The sequence below is a fragment of the Amaranthus tricolor genome, chromosome 5 (assembly GCF_026212465.1).
Source record: "Amaranthus tricolor cultivar Red isolate AtriRed21 chromosome 5, ASM2621246v1, whole genome shotgun sequence".
Classification (NCBI taxonomy): Eukaryota; Viridiplantae; Streptophyta; class Magnoliopsida; order Caryophyllales; family Amaranthaceae; genus Amaranthus; species Amaranthus tricolor.
This window is the reverse complement of record NC_080051.1, coordinates 10,644,633-10,659,139: the sequence shown is the minus strand read 5'-3', so window position 1 is coordinate 10,659,139 and position 14,507 is coordinate 10,644,633. Positions and strand designations below refer to the sequence as shown.

Genomic DNA, 14,507 nt, shown 5'->3' with positions numbered 1-14,507 from the left:
ATGAAAATATAAATTCCGGTTCACTCTTTGGACTCCAGAGAAGACTTTCCTCTAGGACCGTCAACGTTCCGTCGATAAAGAAATACAGATAAAACAAAAAAAAGAACCAGCGTAAAAGATAATAAGTCAGTGGAAGCTCTAACGTACAACTCGAGAGCCTAAAGGCCTCTAAACCAACTAATTGAAATAGCGGAAGCGAAAAGAAAACTACACTATCTCCTGTTACTTAAATTTAGAGTTTCTTTTTATTCATAATCTAATACAAAAGATAATAGCATAGTCTTGATGATTACGGGTTCTAGGTCGATATCTCACTCCAGGCCCCACCTGCAATCAACCTACTAGTCGTCGTATGACAACACACAGTAGGTTCCAAAGAAACAAACCAATACACGTCAGAGACTTCATACCAATATCAATCAGGTTGAATACAAGCAAAATGTTCATCCTAGCATGCATAGGCTCTAATACATTTATTATTAATTAATCCCAACTTGTAACGTTTCCCGTCCTGTTCGAGTCGTTCAAGTATAAGTCCAAATATTTTTGGAGGAATACACTTGGGAGAGCTAATCCCAAGGCAACCACCGACCTAAGACGTTGCCCATCCTGTTCTGGTCATCAAAGGCTAAAGTATGCAAACCCCTACGGTGACGGTAATGATCCAAAATTGTCATGGGAACAATAATTATAATAATTCAAACCAATTCGTTAACCCCTTTGGGTAACATAATACATATATTCTCAATTTCCAATAAATTTCTTTCAAATTATTTGAGATGTCTAATCCTTATGTGAATTACCATGCTTCGATAGAAATGAAACAACACTACTTGCACAACCACATAAACAGTATGGTCTAAGCGTGTACCTTTAAGCGCTACAAACAACAATATTCAAGCACGACCGAAATTTCGCCCTCTTATGAATCGAGGTCCTAAATAACACACACACAAAATGATCACATATTAGGACGTGTTTACACATTCAATTCACTCCATACGCTAAAATATCACTAAGACGTGATAATTTTTAATTGTTTACATCCAATTCCCAATGGTTCCAAATTTCACATTCTGACCAGAAACTTTGAGGGCCATTTCGGACAGGTTAGAAAATTCAAAAGAAAAATCCGACATCGCCATTGCGTTCGGAACGCGTCAATTACCTTGGGTGCCAAATTTCGTAATTTCTAACATCCATTTACTATTTTTATTTATTTTAAGTGTTTAACGAGTTTTTAACGCAACGATGCATAAAGCAACGGAAAACAACTAATGTTTCCGGGTCGGCACCTTTAACGAGCCAGATCAGCTGCTGCCCAAATACATATACATATATATATATATTTTTTTTATTCATCATTATTATTATTTTATACATACATTATCAACCCCTTTCTCTTTTAAATCTCACGACCAAAATAATTCTAACAAGGTCACATTTACAAAATCCTTCAAGAGACTTGAAATTTCATAAACTATGATAACTAAATTAAATACTTTATTCTCTTAACAAATTAAATTTTGTAGAAAATTACAAAACCAAATCACCCCTTTTAAATCAAGACACATATATATAAATATAATACAATCCTTCAGACAAATCAAATTTTGCTAAAGGATTATTAAATTTTGGATGACTATATTTACTTAATCCATATCATTTACATTTCATCTAACAAATTGAAATTTTGTTAGAGAAAAGTAGACCGTAAGGAATTTATTAAAATATCAATATAACTTTAAATACTTAATTCTTATAACAAATATAAATTTTGTTAAAGAATGTTGATCATGAAGTTCCTTTTCTTAATCCATTTAACAAATTATAGCTTATTAAAGGATTATTAGAGAAAATTTTCGTATATAAAACAAAAATATTCAATCCTCTTATAAGTCATAGGATATCATCATACATAAAATATATTGTATATAAAATCTACAATTTAACATTTCAATTAGAATTACCCTTAGATCACAAGATTGGATGGAACAACAAAAAAAAATTTTTTCTTTTGAAGTGCGGAAACAAGGGAAGCAAGGAAGAAATTTTTCTGAATTTTGAGAGCTCTTGAAACAATTGAAATGGCAATGAAATCCAAGAAGACTAAAGAATTAATAGATAATTTAAACAAGCATTATAATTGTGCCATAAACACAATTATGAGAGGAGTTACAAGACTCCTCCCATGCCATAAAACCCAACCGGCCACTCTTCACTTTCCTTTAGTTTAATTTTTTTTTTTTGTATTAAATAATTAAGTAATATTATATTATTGTTAAAAACAACAAAGAAACGTCACGCGATAAAATCGTACGCGATAAAACTCGTTACCGTTTAAATAAACTTACTTCGTTTCTTATAATTAACCATGCAAAATAATATAATTCAATATTACTTATTTATTTTATTTTGTTATACTTTATTTTATTATATTTTATTTATTTTTTAAACCCGATAAATTACGAGGTGTTACAGACTACCCCCCTTAAAAGAAGTTACGTCCTCGTAACTTGCATGGCAACGGAAAACGCAGAACACACATGTTATCATAACACAACACTTGCAAAACGAAACTACCAACCAAAAGATTTAACTATCGCCCTCTACCCCCCTTAAGAAGTTACGTCCCCGTAACGCTACTAACCTGAAAAAGGTGAGGGTACTTTTCTCGCATAGCGTCTTCCGTTTCCCAAGTAGCCGCTTCACGCTCGTGATTTGACCACAGGACCTTTACCATAGATATATCCTTTCGTCGTGTACTACGGACCTTCGTGTCCAAGATTCTAACCGGTTTCTCAGAGTAAGACAAGGATGTATCCAAATCTAAAGGTTCGGGATCTAAGACATGAGAGGTTGCGGCATGATATCGCTTAAGCTGCGACACATGAAATACGTCATGTACCTTTTCCAAGGAGTTTGGAAGGGCTAACCGATAAGCCACCTTACCTACACGTTCCAAAATTTCATACGGCCCTATGAATCGAGGGCTCAACTTTCCACGAACACCAAAACGTACTACTCCGCGCATGGGTGATACGCGAAGTATTACCTGTTCTCCCACGGTGAACTCTTCCGCTCGTCGCTTCAAATCAGCGTAAGACTTTTGACGATCCTATGCTGCTTTCAAGTGATCCCTTATCAACTTCACCTTTTCAGTCATCTAAAATAACAACTCAGGTCCTAAGGTCACCACTTCGGTGAAATCATCCCAATAAATCGGACTACGACAACGATGTCCATACAAAGCCTCGAATGGAGCCATCTGTATAGATGCCTGATAACTGTTATTGTAAGAAAATTCGACTAGATCCAAGTGTTCGTCCCACGACGCTTGCCATTCCATGGCAATAGCACGCAACATATACTCTAATATATGATTTGTCCGCTCTGTTTACCCATCCGTCTGCGGATGAAACGACGTACTATAAAGCAGCGTAGTACCCATTGCCTGTTGCAAGGTTTGCTAGAATTGTGACAAATACCGTGTATCTCTATCAGACACAATAGTACGGGGCACACCATGAAATCGCACGACATACTTAACGTACGCTCGAGCTAACTGTTCCATCTCCCAACGACAATTCATAGGAATGAAACGGGCTAATTTAGTCAAAAGGTCCACTATGAGCCATAATGCATCATTTCCAGCCTTCGTCCGGGGTAAACCCACAACAAAATCCATAGAGATATCATCCCACTTCCATACCGGTATCTCTAAAGGTTGTAGTAAACCTACTGATCTTTTATGCTCACTTTTAACCTTTTGACAAGTTAAATAGTGTGAGACATAATCTGCAATATCCTTCTTCATCCCAGACCACCAAAACATTAACTTAAGGTCTTGATACATTTTATCACCGCCCGGATGAACTGAAAATTTTGTACAATGGGCCTCATCCAAGATATGTTCCTTGAAAGATTCTTCCCCTGTTGGTAAACACCAGCAACCCTTGAACCTCAAGCTTCCATCTTCCTGAACAAAGAATCCCTCCGCCTTACCTTCCCGTGCCTGTTCTTTTAACTTCAATAGTTTCGGATCTTTATCCTGGGAGTTTAAAATCTCTTCAAAGAACAAAGGTCGAATAGCCAAGGCATTCAGACACTCCTGTAACTCACCTTTACGTACCACTTCCAAATTTAATCTGACAAAATCCCGATGCAACTCTTCAACTCCATCTAAGGCGGACAACGAGGGATTAGACTTCCTACTCAACGCATCGGCTACCAAGTTCACTCATCCCTCATGATATATGAACTCCAAATCATAGTCTGTCATCAACTTTAGCCACCGACGTTGCCGCATGTTCAAATCAGGCTGAGTGTAGAGATACTTCAAACTCTGATGATCAATGTAGATCTTACATTTGACGCCATACAAGTAATGCCGCCATATTTTGAGAGCAAACACTATAGCAGCTAACTCTAGATCATGGGTAGGATAGTTAACTTCATGTATTTTCAGTTTTCGTGATGCGTAAGCAATCACCTTACAGTCCTGCATCAATACACAACCCAATCCTTTCTTCGATGGTTCACTGTAAACAGTATGATCCAACTTTGGGTCAGGTAAAGTAAGAACAGGGGCCGTAGTTAACCTTTCCTTCAAAGTCATGAAGGCCTGTTCACACTCATCAGTCCACTCGAACTTCTTTTCTTTCTTCATCAACGAAGTCATAGGCCGACCAATCCGCGAGAAATCCTTGACAAAACGACGGTAATACCCGGCTAAACCTAAGAAACTTCGTACCTCGGTGACGTTCTTAGGTGACGACCAGCTTCGAACTGCCTCTACCTTCGCCGGATCGACCGAAATACCCTCCTTAGAAACAAAATGACCCAAATATGAGACCTTTTCCAACCAAAAATCACACTTTGACAATTTCGCGTACAACTTATTTTCTCGCAGAGTTTGCAGGACTAAACGTAGATGGTTCTCATGATCATCCCGGTCTTTCGAATAGACCAATGCGTCATCAATAAAGACTACCACGAACTTATCCAAATACGCACTAAATACTTGATTCATTAAACACATGAACGCAGCTGGAGCATTTGTCAACCCAAAAGGCATCACGATGAACTCATAATGTCCATAACGTGTTCTAAAAGCTGTTTTATGTATATCCTCTTCAGCTATTCTTAGCTGATGATAACCCAATCTTAAGTCAATTTTTGAAAAGATCCCAGCTCCTCTCAATTGATCAAATAAGTCATCTATCCGGGGTAACGGGTATTTATTCTTAACGGTTACCTTGTTTAACTCTCTGTAGTCGATGCATAATCTCAAACTACCATCTTTCTTCCTCACAAACAAAACTGGAGCGCCCCAAGGTGAAACACTAGGTCGAACATAGCCCTTATCCAAAAATTCTTCAAGCTGAGACTTTAATTCCTCCATCTCCTTCGGAGCTATACGATAAGGGGCCTTAGAAATCGGTCCAGTCCTAGGTACCAAGTCTATCGTGAAGTCAATTTCCCATTGAGGTGGCATATCGGGAATCTCGTCAGGAAAAACATCCAAAAATTCATTCACTACAGCAATATCCTTAGGATCCTCCTCCTTCTTTCCCCCCTGACTGATATGACATAAGAACAAAGGGTGTCCTTACCTCACGAGTCTTTGCAATTCTAACGTCGACACCAAATTCGTCCTAGGCCCCTTGGGAAACTTCCTATATCTAACGTTTTCCCCTCGTGGACCTTCCAACAATACTCTCTGCTCTCTACATTCAATAGTGGCTTTATATCTTCCTAACCAATCCATCCCCAAAATTACCTCTAAGCCTTCCATATCTAATACATACAAGTCACTAGGAAAGACAACTTTCCCTATCTTCAAGGGTACATCCTTATACAGTCTATCACAACTGTACAATTTTCCCGATAGAACAGCCACCGTATAAGAAACTTTTTCAAAAGCCCCTAAATTCAATTCTTCTACTTTACTCTTTGCAAGAAATGAACATGTAGCTCCCGAATCAAATAATACATTCACAGCTATAGAATGAATGGCGAACGTACCTGTAACCACATCCGTCGCCTGGTCAGCTTCTCTAGCACTGACCGCAGATACCCTTGCACTAGATGTTTGTACATTAATTCCTCCCACGTGATTGCCCCCACGATGCATATCTGACCCTTCTGCCCGGTTTCCATCTACTCGGCCTTGTCCCCCATTAAAAGGTCGCTGGAATCTCTGACCAGCATTACCACGATTTCCATTCCCGTACTGTTGGCTGATTTGACCGCCGGCGTTGTTTAAATTCTATTGCCGGTGTTGTCCACCCGGCTGTTGACTTCTACCCCCTTTTTATGTAGCATTCAAACTCCCTATGTCCTCTTTTGTGACAAAAGTTACACTCGATCAAATTCCCATCACAATCTTTTCCCGGGTGATTTCTCTTGCATCTTCTACAGAAATACTTCCTTTCATTGCCATCTCAGTCCAATAAAGGCTTAGCAGGCTTCGCGTCTCCTCTAAACCCAGAATTTGTACTAGACCCGCCTCCCTGAAAATTTTCGAAATTTCTTGCTTTCTTATGATAAAAGCCCGACAAGTTCTCCGATGTCTGGCCAGAAACCTCTTTCCTCTTCTCAGGGACGTTACCCTTTTTTTTTCCTTCTCCTTCCTCAAAATATTTCCTATTTGAGACGCTCGCTTGTTCATCTGTTCCAAGTTGTTATAACGATCACTTTCGATATGTTTTTGAATGTCGTACGACAAACCCAACTCAAATCGCTGCATTTTCTTCTCTTCAGTAGGTACATCATCAGGACAGTACTTGAGGTACTCCATAAATTTATGGTAATACTCATCAACAGTCATACCACCCATCTCTAATCGCGCAAACTCGTTCGACTTATCTTTCCTTACGTGCAACGGGTAAAATTTCTCTCGCATGGCCCTTTTAAACAAATCCCAACTAAAATCCCCCTCAGCCTGCTCCAACAACCCCGATCTACTGTTTGCCCACCAGTAGTCGGCTTCTCCAACCAAATAAAAAGCAGCCTGGATGACTTTCAATTCTTCTGGACATTCTACTACATCAAAAAGTTTGTCAAATTCTCTTAACCAGAGTTCAAGCTCCGACGGTTCCCCTTTACCATAGAAAGTCGAAGGTTTGCTCTGACTAATCCGTTTGCTCATTTCAGATGCTAATTTCGACGTAGACCTCTCTCGTGGTGCGCTTACACTTGATAATGCTTTCACCAGATTTCTTAACGTACGGTTAGCATCATTTCTAGACAGCCTCTTTCTTGACAAAGGAGGCATCTTCTGCAAGCAAAAAGAAGGTACTAATTACAAGAAAGACCTAAGGATTCGAAAGTTCTAAAGAAAGAACAGAATTCTGCAGAAATTGACTTAACATACAACTACTTATTCACTAGTGCTTAGGTTTATTTATTTCTATATGTATATAATATTAAACTTAATGAAAACATTGTAAAAGCGACTCAATATATAATACACATCACACCTCATTGGAAGAAACCATAAACATACTATGATATTTTATTGATATAAACTGATGCGTCTTCACTGATTCCCGCACAGCATTTACATTTTTTTCATAAAGATAAAAACTTTAAAAGATATAACTAAAGGAAAACATTGAAGAAAAGAAGGGAAACATTTAATGCCAAGCGTCCCAAGTGTCAGCACTCTCATCATAGCTTGCTAAGTCAAAGTCCTCATCATCTGAATCTTCCCCAGAATCAGAGCTGGAGTTCGAGTGCGCTTCTTCTGATTCACTATCACTGTTCCTAGGGTGGTCTATTGGTACTTCCTCCACGTCTTCTTCGGGATCCTCTACATCTGAGCAACCCCTATCAAACCCAGTCCCATAGCCATACAGATCATAGTGCGACCCCCAATTGCCACTCTCATCTTTGCTGGAAATCTCTACATAATGAGGTGGTTCCCGTTTAGGCTCCCACATTTTGACATCACTCTCCGACTGAACCTCAGTTTCCACTAGTGAAGGGTCGGGTAGGTTCCGCTCCTTCAAGGGTTCCATGACCACATCAGCGTCGTCCGATATGTGGGGTTCGCCCTCCTCCTCGGGTTCTACATTTTTCGTAGATTTAGACAAATGATGTAACTCCTTTAGGTCCAAATCTAAATCATAACATAACCTACCAGCCTTTGCCTTAACCATTCGCATCCTCTCCCTATAATCTCGGATACTTTCACAATTCCTTATTCTCCATATATCAGCATTGGAGATCTCCCTGGGGGTGTGTGAGTTCATTGGTGTTTTTCCCTTATCCATATATCCTGATTCCACACGAAAGTACAAAACAAAACATTACTTATCACCTAACAGCATACAACACAAACACATATCAATAAATTTACGTCCTAAGGACTACTCCCCAACTCTCTACTAAGTTTGTTTATTCCTTTATCATCTGAGGAACGTTGGCTCTGATACCAATTGAAACGGTCCGGTTTAAGTGACTCGGAAATCCATATGAAAATATAAATTCTGGTTCACTCTTTGGACTCCAGAGAAGACTTTCCTCTAGGACCGTCAACGTTCCGTCGATAAAGAAATATAGATAAAACAAAAACAGAACCAGCGTGAAAGATAATAAGTCAGCGGAAGCTCTAACGTACAACTCAAGAGCCTAAAGGCCTCTAAACCAACTAATTGAAATAGCGGAAGCGAAAAGAAAACTACACTATCTCTTGTTACTTAAATTTAGAGTTTCTTTTTATTCATAATCTAATACAAAAGATAATAGCATAGTCTTGATGATTACGGGTTCTAGGTCGATATCTCACTCCAGGCCCACCTGCAATCAACCTACTAGTCGTCGTATGACAACACACAGTAGGTTCCAAAGAAACAAACCAATACACGTCAGAGACTTCATACCAATATCAATCAGGTTGAATACAAGCAAAATGTTCATCCTAGCACGCATAGGCTCTAATACATTTATTATTAATTAATCCCAACTTGTAACGTTGCCCGTCCTGTTCGGGTCGTTCAAGTATAAGTCCAAATATTTTTGGAGAAATACACTTGGGAGAGCTAATCCCAAGGCAACCACCGACCTAGGACGTTGCCCGTCCTGTTCGGGTCGTCAAAGGCTAAAGTATGCATACCCCCATGGTGATCGTAATGATCCAAAACTGTCATGAGAACAATAATTATAATAATCCAAACCAATTCGTTAACCCCTTTGGGTAACATAATACATATATTCTCAATTTCCAATAAATTTCTTTCAAATTATTTGAGATGTCTAATCCTTATGTGAATTACCATGCTTCGATAGAAATGAAACAACACTATTTGCACAACCACATAAACAGTATGGTCTAAGCGTGTACCTTTAAGCGCTGCAAACAACAATATTCAAGCACGACCGATATTTCGCCATCTTATGAATCGAGGTCCTAAATAACACACACACAAAACGATCACGTATTAGGACGTGTTTACACATTTAATCCACTCCATACGCTAAAATATCACTAAGACATGATAATTTTTAATTGTTTACATCCAATTCCCAAAGGTTCCAAATTTCACATCCTGACCAGAAACTTTGAGGGCCATTTCGGATAGGTTAGAAAATTCAAATGAAAAATCCGACTTCGCCATTGCGTTCGGAACGCGTCAATTACCTTGGGTACCAAATTTCGTAATTTCTAACATCCATTTACTATTTTTATTTATTTTAAGCATTTAACGAGTTTTTAACGCAACGATGCATAAAGCAACGGAAAACAACTAAGGTTTCCGGGTCGGCACCTTTAACGAGGCAGATCACCTGCTACCCGAATATATATATATATATATATATATATATATATATATATATATATATATATATATATATATATATATATATATATATATATATATATATATATATATATATATATATATATATATATATACATATATGTATATATATATACATATATGTATATATATATACATATATATATATATATATATATATATATATATATATATATATATATATATATATATGTATATATATATATATATATATATATATATATATATATATATATATATATATATATATATGTATATATATATATATATATATATATATATATATATATGTATATATATATATATATGTATATATATATATATATATATATATATATGTATATATATATATATATATATATATATATATATATGTATATATATATATATATATATGTATATATATATATATATGTATATATATATATATATATGTATATATATATATATATATATATATATATATATATATATATATATATGTATATATATATATATATATATATGTATATATATATATATATATATATGTATATATATATATATATATATATATATATATATATATGTATATATAAATATATATATATATATATATATATATATATATACATATATATATATATATATATATATATATATATATATATATATATATATATATATATATATATATATATTTATATATATTTATATATATTTTATTCATCATTATTATTATTTTATACATACATTATCAACCCCTTTCTCTTTTAAATCTCATGACCAAAATAATTCTAGTAAGGTCACATTCACAAAATCCTTCAAGAGACTTAAAATTTCATAAACTATGATAACTAAATTAAATACTTTATTCTCTTAACAAATTAAATTTTGTAGAGAATTACAAAATCAAATCACCCCTTTTAAATCAAGACACATATATATAAATATAATACAATCCTTCATACAAATCAAATTTTGCTAAAGGATTATTAAATTTTGGATGACTATATTACTTAATCCATACCATTTACATTTCATCTAACAAATTGAAATTTTGTTAGAGAAAAGTAGACCATAAGGAATTTATTAAAATATCAATATAACTTTAAATACTTAATTCTTATAAAAAATATAAATTTTGTTAAAGAATGTTGATCATGAAGTTCCTTTTCTTAATCCATTTAACAAATTATAGCTTATTAAAGGATTATTATAGAAAATTTTCGTATATAAAAGAAAAATATTCAATCCTCTTATAAGTCATAGGATATCATCATACATAAAATATATTGTATATAAAATCTACAATTTAACAATTTAATTAGACTTACCCTTAGATCACAAGATTGGATGGAACAACAAAATTTTTTTTTTCTTTTGAAGTGCCGAAACAAGGGAAAGCAAGGAAGAAATTTTTCTGAATTTTGAGAGCTCTTGAAACAATTGAAATGGCAATGAAATCCAAGAAGACTAAAGAATTAATAGATAATTTAAACAAGCATTATAATTGTGCCATAAACACAATTATGAGAGGAGTTACAAGACTCCTCCCATGCCATAAAACCCAACCGGCCACTCTTCACTTTCCTTTAGTTTAATTTTTTTTTTTTTGTATTAAATAATTAAGTAATATTATATTATTGTTAAAAACAGCAAAGAAACGTCACGCGATAACATCGTATGCGATAAAACTCGTTACCGTTAAAATAAACTTACTTCGTTTCTTATAATTAACCATGTAAAATAATATAATTCAATATTACTTATTTATTTTATTTTGTTATACTTTATTTTATTATATTTTATTTATTTTTTAAACCCGATAAATTACGGGGTGTTACATTACTTATAGTAAACTTAATGCCTAATTAATCAAACTTAATGCCAACTTATATCAGACTTAATGCCAACTTACATCAGACTTGATGCCAACTTACTACACACTTATTGCCTTCTTACATCAGCCTTAATACTCACGTACATCAGATTTAATTCCAACTTAAAGTACACTTAATGCCTACTTAAATCAGACTTAATGCCAACTTACAGTACACTTAATACCTACTTATATCATCTTAATGTGCATATTATATTTTTGTTTCGTACCTACTTATCTCATATCTAATACCAACTTACATAACCCTTATTGCCTACTTACATCAAACTTAATGCCAACTTAAATCAGATTTAATGCCAACTTACAGAATACTTATTACCTACTTACATTAGACTAATGCCAATTTACATCATACTTTATGTCAATTTACATCAAAGTTAATGTCAATTTACATCAGACTTATTGGCTAGTTAAATCAAACTTAATGCCAACTTACATCATACTTAATGGCAACTTACAACACACTTAATACCCACTTACATCAGACTTGATGTCAACTTACAGTACAATTAATACCTATTGTGTTCCTATCATGTTGTTCAACGTCATTGTGTTCTTCTTCCTCCTTAAAACAACAACTGAGCGCTTTATTTCATTTAATTTTACAGAAAACAATTTTAAAAGTCAAAATAATAATTGGGAATTTAATTTCAAAAAAATCAAGAACCAAATATTAGCCTTAATTCTTCCTTCTCAAAAATATCGCAAAATTTAGAGACAATTGTGGTAAATATCAAATTCTTCCATGAAAGCATCCATGGTGTTTCTACTAATAATATGGAAAGAGATGTTAACGATGTTCATTGAGAATATAGAACCTTTTTTATAAAAATTGTTGCAATAATTACACGGGTGGTTTTCAAGAGGAGATGTCAATAAAGTTTATTGGAATATGGAAAGTTCAACTTTGAAACCAGCGTCCTGCCGTATATGTTGGGATATTAATTTTTTTTGAAGAAGCTGCCAGCATAAACAGATTGGACATAAAGACTTTCTCTTAAAAAGATGATCACTTAAGAAACTAGCTGTAGAATTTTTATAAGAGACATAGGTAAAAAGTAAACATTAAAATTAAAGTGACACAAAGTGAAAAAAATGACCACGTCCACAAGTACCAATGTCCATAAGTTTTAATTACTAAACACTAATCATCATAGACTACTGCCAGTTGACATGTCATTTTCCATCCTCTTATATTAATATGTACCAAAAAAACTCAACCCAAACAAACCGTAAATATTAACTGATATTATCCACCTGTCACCTTCCCACTTGCGCAAAATAAAGTATAAAAATAAATATAAAATAAAAAACGGATTTTCCAGATTTTAATCCAAGTTAAAAAATTGATTGAGTGAAAATAAATAACACAATCCTTAAACTTCATCACCCTTTTACAAAAATGCCCTTGTACTTAGAACTTCTTTAAAACACTCCAATTACACTCATTAACACTTTTATCAATCTAAAAATACAAAATCAAAACCTAAAATTTGTGGAGCTAAAGCTAAAAAATTCAAAACACCAACAACAATTATTTTAATCGAATTTCTTAAAAAAAATAACGAAAAAAAATGAACAGGGGGAATCGCACAAAACGTATAATTTACTTTAATAATTAAAATTTCAACTAAATTAAAATGTATATAAAATAAAATAATTTAAACAATATAATAAAATACAAAATAATTTAAATAAGTTACTACAACATAAATTGTAAATTAAATAAATTACTACAACATAAATTATAAGTTACTAGAATAATTTAAATAAAAAATAAAAACTTATTTAAATAATTTAAATAATAATAATATAAATTATAAAATAAAATAATTTACTACAACATATATTAAATAATAATAAAATCAAAAATAATTTAAAGAAAAAAGAGAAATAAAAATAAGGGATTAGTCGCACGTGACTAAACTGCGGATGAGTCACACGTACCCATCCGCGGCTCAGTTGCGTGCAACTATTGTTCGTCATTTTGTTTTTTTTCCAAAAAATTTGAATCGATTTAATTACTTATCGAATTGTATTCATGTTTGTTAAGATTCGCCATTGTGAATCATTTGAAATTTTAGCTTCTTTTTAGAGAGCGTTTTTAGAGAGTTGTTTTTGAATTCGTAAATTAAGCAGGGACAATATTGAAAATTCAATATATAAAAGGATGATGAATTTTAAGAATAATACCGATAAAGAAACCTACATCTCTTTCTCTTTACATATATATTATATAATCACGTTTCCACTTCCCTATTAACCTCTCTTTTCCTTTCTCTCTCCTCCACCAAAAAAATTTCTCTTTCCTAAATGACGGGTCAAATAGTAATCCGATCTTCATCAACTATGGATCTTACCCGTCGAAATTCGCCGGCTACACAAACCCCAACTCCGCCAAAGAGTATGAAGAAGTCTTTATCTAACGTCGGAGAAGTTGCCGGGGGAACAGCGGCGAATTGTGCTGTAGTCACGTGTTGTTGCCCGTGCGTTATGTTTGAGTGTATACTTTTAGTCGTCTATAAAGTTCCGGCGAGTATTTTCCGGCGAATATGGCGGAAGAAACGACAAAAGAGATTGATAAATAAAAATGTAGGGTTTTTGAAAGAAGAAGAAAGCGGATGTTCCAGTGTAGGTGAGGTATACGATAAGAGATATGTTGATGAAGTATCTGACGTTGATTTGAAAGAGTTTGAGATGATTAAGGTTTCTATTGATGGATCTGCGGTTGAATTGGATAAACAGATGTGGGATCGGTTTCATAATACAGGGTTTTGGAGAAGTCCTTCCCAGAGAGA

The 14,507-nt window shown here is 34.1% G+C and overlaps 1 protein-coding gene across 1 annotated transcript in view; it reads left to right on the top strand.

Annotated features, from left to right (window-relative positions):
* Positions 1-14,058: 14,058 nt before the first annotated feature.
* LOC130813407 (uncharacterized) overlaps positions 14,059-14,507 on the top strand; it is a 453-nt gene continuing 4 nt past the window's right edge. The window contains exon 1 of the mRNA XM_057679244.1: positions 14,059-14,507. This exon is cut by the window's right edge and continues 4 nt beyond it. Within this exon, the coding sequence (XP_057535227.1) occupies positions 14,059-14,507 (449 nt within the window).